Below are 10,133 nucleotides of genomic sequence, written 5' to 3' on the forward strand. Positions count from 1 at the left end.
GCTGGGGTGGACTGGGGGGGTGAGGGTCTCAGAGCCGGGCGGGAACCTTTGGGGCAAAGGGAGTGTAAAATTGGGCTCGCGGTGCGCTTTCAAAGCTCTCACTGTCACCGTCAGTTTGGGATGTGGGAAGGGGCGTATCGTCTGCCGCTGGTTTTTCGGAAGCACCGAGGGGGGATGTGGGGTGGGCTCTGTCTGCTGTTAGAATTTACCATATTTCATGCAAATACAGCAGTCTGGAGTCACGCCTGCTGCGGGCTTGCCCCGCCGGACAGCTGTGTCAGTGGCCGCTGCTTTTCCTGTGGCGCGTGATTGCATTTTCATTTTTAAAACCTGTTTTTACAGGGACAATGCTGTGTGAGTCGGAGGCACCTATGGCACTTGCGGAACCAGTTCCCGTGGCTTATTTTAATTCAGATCCTCGAGAGAGCTGTGAGGTGTCACTGGAAGATGTACAGCTCAACTCTGCAGCAAGGTTCGTCTGATTTTTTTTTTCCTCTGTGGTGACTTGTACACACAGAATATAGTGTGTATTCTACCTGTTTACTTAGGTTAATATTCTTTAAAGAAATTTCAAACATTTGTTACCATTTCCAAAATCCAAAAGCTCCATCTACAATCTCACCCTCTCAAAAGAAGAGGAACAGAATTAAATTTGCTGTACGTAGCTCCCACACAGAGTATGGAGCTTGAAGCAGTGTGCATTTAATATAAACTTCAGGCGCAGGAATGGCAGAATGTTTTCAGTAGTCAGAAAGATCACCTCTGAAAAAAGGGACTTTGCACAATTGTTAACCTGTGTGTTTGGGAGGGCGCTGATCAAACACTTCAGATACCCAGCCAGTACTCCATTGTTGGTGAGGTGTTGCTGTACTGTGAACAGGGAGGAGCCTCTGCAGGGGATAGTTTGTGTACAGTACCTGTGCTGATCTTTATCAAACTCCTGTTGTCTGCATGTAAATCTAAGCAGCCTCTTACTAGAAGCAGATTAGTAGTTAAGGGTCTGTGTCTCACCACAGGGGAATAGGATGTAGCTGACAAAAAACTCCTTGCCTAATTCTTTTAGGCTGCGTTTGAGTTCTATGCAGTAAACCGGAGAAAAAGCTGATTTGATTCACTGGCAGGGAAATATCTGGGCTTTTTTGCTCATTATTATTGGGTGGTTCGCGTGCTTTGATCATAAAGGCAGGTGGAGAAATGGTGCAGAACTGTTGCAACTGAGGAATTAATTTGTGCTGAAAAATGCCCTTGCTAGTGAGGAGGAAGTGTATAGTAGGGAACATCTCGTAACCCTTTTGGGGGAAATAAAGGAAAAAGAAAATTACTTCCCTCTGGTTCCTGGCTCGCAAATTAGTTAGGAGAAGCAGTTCTGCTCTTGGACAGCAATGGGATTAGCCATTGGGAGACCTTACAGCACCTTCCAGTACCTGAAGGGGCTACAAGGAAGCTGGGGGGGCCTTTTTACAAGGGTCTGTAGTGACAGGACAAGGGGTAACGGGTTTAAATTGAAAGTGGGGAGGGTTAGATTGGATATCAGGAAGAAGTTCTTCCCGGAGAGGGTGGGGAGGCACTGGGACAGGTTGCCCAGAGAAGCTGTGGATGCCCCATCCCTGGAAGTGTCCAAGGCCAGGCTGGATGAGGCTTGGAGCAACCTGGTCTAGTGGAAGGTGTCCCTGCCCATGGCAGGGGGGCTGGAACTGGATGATCTTTGGGGTCCCTTCCAACCCAAACCATTCTGTGATTCTATGATTCTATGTCCAATCTTATCTGTGCCTTAAACCTCACCCTATGTCCAAAGCAGTAATAGTTGAGTATCCCCTAGAAATTCAGAGACAACATAAACCGGAGGGGAGCGATTTACCCCTTGCACTGGAATTCACACAGTGCCTTGTGCTGTCTTCTCTTTGGTCTGCTAGAAAGACAAGAAAACATGGGGCTAGGCGGGAACACTGTGTGGATTGGGGCGAGGAGTTTGCATGGGACCGGAGCAGCTCTTGTCTGCGGGTGTGGTCTGAGCGTGGCAGGCAGTTGTCGGGGCTTCTAGAGCTGCCCCTGCGGTAGGTTGGGGCTGTTGTGATGTCAGAGGTCTGCAGCCCTGTTAGAAGACCCAGGAGTCAGTGCTAGGGAGAAGCACCGGACGGGGAAGAATAGACGCCTAGCACTGGCAGGAAACAAACACCGTGATGGCCTGGAGCGAAGGGACCCGGCACAGCTGTGCGGCAAGGCAAGATGGAAATTTTGGTTCTCTGGAATATGATCGTGGGCCAACTAAACCTTGGACCTTAGTGCCACAGCTGTGGTACAAGCGGGGTTTTGCTCAGGGTAGGGGGACAAGCCTCCTCTGCCTGAAGGTTGGAGGGTGGGATGTCCTTCTAGGGACTTGAATGCCAAATCTCACAGGGTCTGGCTTCCAACTTGTGGTCTGAAGTGGGACCTGTGACTTGATTATTCCTTATCCTCACCACTTACGGCTGTGAGAGAGGCTGCCTTGGAAAGGGACGGAGGTGGTCCCCTACAAATGCGGGCGGGTGGTCTTTCACTACATCTTGCAAGATGAGAGTAAAAGGGGCAGCTTCCAGCTGGGGCCGTGGGACGGGTTCCTGGTGAGGAGCGGGGCTGAAGTGGAGGGGGGATGTGCCTGTTTCCATTTCTGCACAAACATCTGGTGGGAGCCCGATGCGTTAACTTTATTAGGAATACCTAAGGACAAGATTTCCTGTTAAATCAATTTCCTGCTCTTCAGCTGGCCTGGCCTTCTGCAGGAAATCTCTGTGGGTTCCCTGCAGGGTGACTAGCGGGGGGCCTGCTGTACAGCACAGGAGTGGGACTGCGGGGCCCCCCTCTGCATTAGACTCGCATTTTGCAGACAGGAGATAAGCACCAGATCTGAAAGCCCCTTCCTGCCCCCTCCTCCATGCTGTGGTCTCTTTGCTTCAGGCGCCTGGAGCAGACCTTGGGTATTACTGTGTTTATGGGTTCTTCTGCAGCTTGTCTGAAATGATGGCGACCGTTAGGACAACATGCCTGTGTTTAAAAGTGGTGCAGGCAAAGCTTGCACACTCTGAGAGGGGTGTGTTGCGTTGCCATAGCCATGTGGGCCCGTAGAATTAAGAAAGTCACTTGCAGAACATCAGGAAGCACTGCGATATCCAAGGAGTAATACAATTAAGTGGTGGAGCAAGCAGCCTAAGGTGTTATTGAGCCATTGTCCTAAAGCCTCTCCAGGGCTAATTGCTTCTGTCTTGCAGAACTGTTGAGATCCACAGCACTGAGACAGCCAAGGATACTCAGATGGAGAGATGTCAGACAGACATGCATGGATTCAAAGGTAAGTGGAAAGAATTTTTAGTTACTGTGGTGCATGTAAAATCATTATGGAAATGAGGGAGGAGTTCATCAAACCATGACGATGGAAGAAGAAATTCAAATTGTGGGATGGTCTGTCCAGAAGCCTCTGGAACTTAGACTTTAAAGCATGGATGTGCTTCAAGGAGTGACACAGGTATGTCAGTGCCTAGTGCTTATCTGCCAGGTCGTGACGTGTGACCTCCAGTCCTCCTTCAAACACAAAGCACCGATTGTTGCGGGAAGCCGCCACCTTACCTGTACAAGAGCTTTAGGGCAGCAAAGCAGGTTAGAGGAGGGATGTAAATGGGAAATGTTTAGCAGAATTTTGAAAGTGCTTCAGAGACTTCATCTACTAGTCCTGGTCTAAAATGCTGGGAGTCGTGTGGCAAACTTGCCAAGGATAAAAGGTCCAAAAAGGAGTGCGGGAGGGGGTATAATAGCATTTGCTTTCATGTGTTTGGTACTTGTGGTTTTATTTTTGTTCTGGCAGTGAGCAATTTCTAAATATAAGATTCTGAACACATTTCTTTCAAACCAGCCTCTTCCCCACCTGCCTCCAGTATATGGACAACGCGACGAGATGGAGAGGTCAGACTGAGGATGGACGAACAGGGTGTAGGCAGTGAGGCACCAAAGACTGTTCATGAGGTCTTCCAGGAAGCTGCTAGTAAATACAGTGATTATTATGCCCTTGCATCCAAGAAGGGTGGCCAGTGGATAAAACTAACATACAAGATGTACTATGATGAGTGTTGGAAAGCAGCAAAAAGCTTTCTGAAGGTAAGCTTCTGTGGAATTCTGCTTCTCCTTCACATTCAGTCAGTTCAACTGCTGAAATGGCTGTGGTCAGCTATATCTTAAACTTGCAAATTCTCTGAGTGTGAGTCTTAAAGTGACAGGGAAATACCTAAACATGCCATAAGTAGCTTGGTAATTACTGCAGTGTTTTTGTTTGATTTCCACCCCCACCCCCCCCACGTTCAACTAAAATATAGTGTGTAAGTGTAAACATTTAAACTGATGTGTTTGAGGTATTTGGCAAACTTCGACAACAGCCATCATAAGGCTTGTAAATTTTAGTCTTTCTAAGAAAAAACTGAAGGGATGCTTATGAATCAGACTTAAATGTCCCAAGTGGCTGAGCCTTTTGCCTGTACTGTTGGGAGTTAAGACACTCAGAGAAAGAAACCAGCAGTACATGTACTTACTTTTATCATTAAGAAGTTGGATGAGGTTTGGAGCAACCTGGTCTAGTGCAAGGTGTCCCTGCCCATGGCAGGGGGGTTGGAACTACATGATCCTTAAGGTCCCTTCCAACCCAAACCATTCTGTGATTCTATTTCTTGAAGTTAAGGCCACTCTGTCTTTACTCCCACAGTGGGATTTTTCTAGTGTATGTAATCCCATTCTCTGGGACAAAACCAGAGAATGGCTGAAGAAGATTTAAAGCCTGGGACTTCAACAGCTGGAATTTCAAAATGCCTCTGACTGTCATTGGAGCTTGTTGCTCTTGCCATTACTGATCTCTGACATGATCTAACCTGTACTAAATGACTCAATGTCTCAGTAGGTGTTGTCCTACTTAACCTCTTACCTTCTCATGCCCAGCCCAACGGGAACTGGTAACTACCTGGACTGCAGTTTTATAATACCGTTAGTGCCTTTGAGTGAGTCTTACCCAGTGCAGACCTAAGCAAATCCTTTTTTCCTGCCCACTGATAGTGGGACAGCGTCTGATGTGAAACTTAACTGGTTCCATATTAGGTCTTGGGAAGTTACTTGTGAATTACTGTGTATAATAGCATGACCTCTTCCCTTGACATTGTGCTTACAGCAGAGATCTGTGCATAAGCGCTAAGCACTCTTCAGAGGAAAACCAGGATTGCTGTAATCTCATCTCTTGTTTGCAGCTGGGACTGGAGCGTTTCCATGGAGTGTGCATCTTGGGATTTAACTCTGCAGAGTGGTTTATTGCTGACATTGGAGCGATCCTTGCAGGGTAAGAATGAGTCTTGCCTCTTGACGTGCATTTTGCTTGCTTTTGCATTCAGATAGTAATTTCAGTACTGATGTAAGAAGCAATTTTTAATTAAAATGGAAAACCCCCAAACAGACCACAGAATAACCCAACCAAATCCACCTGTTTATATTTGATTTTAATGAAAATAGCTAGAACCTGAACTCTCTCTTAATTATGACTTAATGAGAAGAAAACCAAAAAATTGTAGCCAGGTGCTTCTCTCAAAACAAGATGAACAGTAGGTTAATCCAAAAGCATGTTTACTGATCCTTTGGCTGAAATATGGTGGGAAATGCCATAGAGTCACAGCGCTGGACTTTGACAGCCACCTTCCACCTGAGACACTGTGGTCCCATACACCATTCTGGCATTTCCCATGCCCCAGGACAGAGCCTTTGCTCATGGAATTAAGCCCTCTGCTTTGTCTTGTTGTTTTATGGGATATTCTTCCTAAAGTTTTTCCTCTGGTAAAGTCTGGAATGATCTGACTTTTGCCAGCAACTCTGCTTATCCTTTAATTCTGTGTTTCACTTTTCTGGGTTTGGATTTTTTCCCCTTTTGTAGCGGATTTGCTGTTGGTATCTACACTACAAACTCTCCTGAGGCCTGTCGTTACGTAGCAGAGAACTGCTGTGCTAACGTCCTGGTGGTGGAAAACGATAAACAGCTACAGAAAATCTTAGAAGTAAGTACATTTTTAAATGACTGGGGGCTACCACGTCCTACTGACAGAGGTGGGAGGGTAATACCTGAGGGAAATACTGGATCTGAAAGCAGAGGTGAGCCGGTTGAGCCCACTTGGTGTGCACCCTGCTCAAGCCAGACAAGTGGTCACTTGTGCTAAATCTCCCGAGAGGTTAAATCATGGTTCCACGGCTCAGAAAAGCCTTGAGCTTAATATAGGAGAAGCCAAAGCAAACAACTGAGCCTTCCCTAGGTTGTCTGGCAACATCCCAATCCAAATGATTACTGTCTTCAGTGAGGCTTCCCCATTCTTTCAGTGACACAGATGAGATTCTCTTAGCTTCACTTAAAATGGCAAGTAGCAGTAGCTAAATGGTGGGTCACTTGGGTTTAAAAGGGACAGACAGGGTTTGCTGCTTCTCACGAATCTCCCTTCTTAACACAGATTCAGGATAAACTGCCTCATCTGAAAGCTATTGTCCAGTATGGGGAAGAGCTGAAAGAGAAGAGACCAAACCTGTACTCGGTGAGTGCTGGGCATCTTAAAGGCTTGTACATACTGCCTGTGTTTAGCTGGTGGCTGGCAATTATCACCTTCCACGGGCCTGTCGTCACCTGAGCTTGTGTTGGTTTCACTGAGGGGTTGCTGCAGCAGTAGGCTGTTGTTCAAACGGTGATAATCCGTGTTGCAAGGGAGGGTGTTAGCGTCCTGACTTCTGCACGGCAGCCTCAGGCCCCACAGTTGCTCCAGCTCGGCACTCCCACCGAGTACCAGGGTTGCTGCAGAGCTATGAACTTCCTCAGGGTGGATCCGTCTCCTTTTCTGCCTCTCTACGAAACATTCTGGGGGGCTGACAGTGCATATTTATAACCCCTTCAGGGTCTGCAGAGGTTTGGATGTAGGAAACTCTTTCCTTCTCTGCATGTGTAATGTCACATGTGAGTGATGGCCTACAAGGTGATCGAGCTTTTCTCTTGTCTATGCAGTGGAGTGAGTTCATGGGCCTTGGCAGAGACATTCCAGACACTCAGCTCCGCGAAATCATCGAGTTGCAGAAGCCTAACCAGTGCTGTACGCTGATATACACCTCGGGGACGACGGGACAGCCCAAGGGAGTAATGCTCAGTCATGACAACGTAAGCATCTCTTGGAACAAATGCCCATTCCGTGACCTTCGGTGGGTGCTGAGGGGGGTAGAGATCAGCTGGAGAACATGCCGGGGGTGCAGGCCACAGGAAGGCATGGAGGTGCTTTCTGAGCTGTGCGATCCGCCCGCTCGGCAGAGACTGATGGGGGGTCTTGTTACAGCTGACGTGGACGGCGTCGACGGCAGGGCGCTCCATGATGCTGACCAGCGCTAAGGAGAAGCAGGAGGTGGTGGTCAGCTACCTGCCCCTCAGTCACATCGCCGCACAGATGTCAGACATTTGGTTGGCCATAACATTCGGTGTGCAAGTTTTCTTTGCTCAGCCAGGTGCACTAAAGGTAAAAACACAAGAGAAGAAAAATCCTACACCCATCCACCTGCTTGCAGCTGGGCTGGGAGCTTTCAAACAAACGTGGCTGCCTTACCACACGATTCTGAGAGCTGAGCTAGTTTGTGTAGTGACCGACTGCTCCCGTTTAAGGGTCTGTTGGTTCGACAAGGGCAGCCACCCTGACCTTTGCCTTTTGGCTGTATTGCAAGCTCGGAGGAGCTGACCAAGCACTTCACAGCTAGGAGCTCCTTGGTGCCTCACCTGACATCAGTTCCCAGCCCCGACAGCTCGGTTGAGCAATGGCTTTGGTTGCTCTGTCCACATTGCACAATGCCACCACCACTAAACCTGTGTCCTGAGGGAGAAAGATTCTTCTCTCGGTGCTGTGGCGGCGTTGGCACTGAAAGCATCGCCCCTTGCTGTCTCCTCAAAACCACTGTGGCCTTTGAGCGCTCCTGGGGGTCCTTTCTCGTGGTGGCACTGCATCGAAAAGGAGCCAGTTCCCCAGAATTGGTGGCAGGGCCCTAAGGTTCGGGTGGCGACCAGCACTGACCTGAAATCTACAGTGAAGCACTTCTGAAAGCTGTATTAATTTCTGCTTTGCTCAGGGCACCTTGGTAGACACGCTGAGGGAAGTGAAACCAACTGCTTTTCTGGGAGTTCCTCGTGTCTGGGAAAAAATGGAAGAAAAAATGAAATGCGTAGGTGCAAAATCGTCGGCACTCAGAAGAAAAGTGGCATCATGGGCCAAGGGAGTGGGGCTGCAGGCCAACCTGAAGCGGATGAATGGGTAATTATGAACTGCACGTGAGGGACGCCACGAGTATTCGGATAGCTTCACTGCCAGATCAGGAATTACATCCCACATAACAGGCCAGACGTAGGGACAGTAAGAGCCAAATGCAGTGCTGGACCAGAGGGTGAGCAGCAGGGGCTGGAGGGGGAAACCATGGATTTTTTTACTGGATAAACTGAAACAGGGTGCAGGTGAAAGGAAGGGAGGATTGAAGTTCTACCCAGTAACGTCTTGTAACTGTTTTTCTCCTGCAGGTATTCCGAAGTGCCGGTGAACTTCCGCTTAGCCAGGCACCTGGTGTACAAGAAAGTGCGGAAGGCCATCGGGCTGGAGCGGTGCACAAAGTGCTACACGGGGGCTGCTCCCATTACCAGGGAGACGCTGGAGTTTTTTCTAAGTCTGAACATTCCCGTGTTTGAGATGTACGGCATGAGCGAGAGCTCTGGGCCTCACACGCTGTCGCTGCCCCATGCGTTCAGGCTGACCAGGTAAATCAGCTGGGAGCACTGCAGGCTGGGAGGAGGGGTTGCCTCGGGGTTTCTCCTGCCTCTGCCACCTCTGTCTCGCCTGGTGCAGCTCATCCCCAGGGTCTTGCTGCCAGTAAAAGTCACTGGGGAGCCAGTTCCTTCGGCCACCTCTTGCAGATGAAGGGATCTGCCAAGGGCAGCGGCAGTGTTGCTTGAATTCAGCTTGGCCTGAATCCTCTAGGAGCTGAGGAGGAGGCAAGGGATTGATGGGCAGAAGGGAGAATTGCTAATTCTGGCCTCCAGTTTGCTTTAATGTCAACCGAGTAAGTGCAGAGAGGCTGTGCTGTCGCCTTGAAGGGCTTGTGCAGTCCCCCTGGGTTCAGTCTGCAGAGTAAATACCACCCTCAGGAAAAGTTTGCTGCCAAGGACATAAATCTTCTCACTCAAAGCTCAGGGGTTTGAGAACAACGAGCAGAAAACGCCAGGTGCGCCAGCACTGATCTCTGCAGTGACAGCTGTTCTGGGTTCCCCTTACAAGAACCCGTTAAGTTTGTGGGTTCCTGGCTGAGGCAGTTGTGGTAACGAGCCGCCTGGCTTTGGTCACACACTGCAGCTTGAGAGGCCACCGCTGTGACCTCGCTCTGCTCAGCCGTTGCACGGAAAGGGGCAAACGCCGTGGGTTTGTGCCTGTGTTCTCTCCAAGCTGTGGAAAGGAGGTCTTGGGCTGCCGGACGCTGATTCATAAGCCAGACGGAGATGGCAACGGGGAGATCTGCTTCTCCGGACGGCACATCTTCATGGGCTACTTGAACATGGAAGAAAAAACCAGAGAGGCCATTGACGAGGACGGCTGGCTGCATTCGGGTGACCTTGGCAAGCAAGATAAAGATGGGTTCCTCTACATCACTGGCAGAATTAAAGGTAACGTGTCCCCTGACTTTGTTGACCCGAGGGTACGTATTGCAACACGCTGCGCTCAGGCCTGGCTGGGTCCGTGGTGGTGGCTTGGCTGAACAATGTTTAAATGCTTCTTAGCGAGTTTCGGTATGAGTACGGCCGTGTGCTGTGCTGAGCACGTGACACCGCGTGTGGTGGGGGGAGAGGGGTGACCTCTGAAACCAGAGTGTGTTTGCAGGGTAAGGACGAAATCCTTCTGGTTCAGGAGCAGTAGTTAATGCTTTCTTGGCTTGTTTCGCCGTGCTGGAGGTGTGCAGGCCCCTCCCATCCCAGCCAGCTTTCCTAGGTAACTCCTAAGGGAAAACCAGTCATATCCTGGGCTGTATCCAGAGCAGCGTGGCCAGCAGGGCGAGGGGGGGGATTATGCCCCTGGACTCTGCTCTGG

The 10,133-nt window shown here is 49.5% G+C and overlaps 1 protein-coding gene across 1 annotated transcript in view; it reads left to right on the forward strand.

The window, feature by feature from the left end:
• Nucleotides 1-347: 347 nt before the first annotated feature.
• ACSBG2 (acyl-CoA synthetase bubblegum family member 2) overlaps nt 348-10,133 on the forward strand; it is a gene marked incomplete at its 3' end in the record, with an annotated part of 10,986 nt that continues 1,200 nt past the window's right edge. Inside the window, exons 1-11 of the mRNA XM_010154282.1 lie at nt 348-472; nt 3,246-3,325; nt 3,884-4,125; nt 5,256-5,344; nt 5,930-6,050; nt 6,495-6,575; nt 7,037-7,186; nt 7,359-7,535; nt 8,137-8,318; nt 8,579-8,812; nt 9,495-9,712. Of these exons, the coding sequence (XP_010152584.1) occupies nt 348-472; nt 3,246-3,325; nt 3,884-4,125; nt 5,256-5,344; nt 5,930-6,050; nt 6,495-6,575; nt 7,037-7,186; nt 7,359-7,535; nt 8,137-8,318; nt 8,579-8,812; nt 9,495-9,712 (1,699 nt within the window). The remainder of the gene's footprint in view (nt 473-3,245; nt 3,326-3,883; nt 4,126-5,255; nt 5,345-5,929; nt 6,051-6,494; nt 6,576-7,036; nt 7,187-7,358; nt 7,536-8,136; nt 8,319-8,578; nt 8,813-9,494; nt 9,713-10,133) is intronic.

Source organism: Eurypyga helias, unplaced genomic scaffold, assembly GCF_000690775.1.
Source record: "Eurypyga helias isolate BGI_N326 unplaced genomic scaffold, ASM69077v1 scaffold27280, whole genome shotgun sequence".
NCBI lineage: Eukaryota > Metazoa > Chordata > Aves > Eurypygiformes > Eurypygidae > Eurypyga > Eurypyga helias.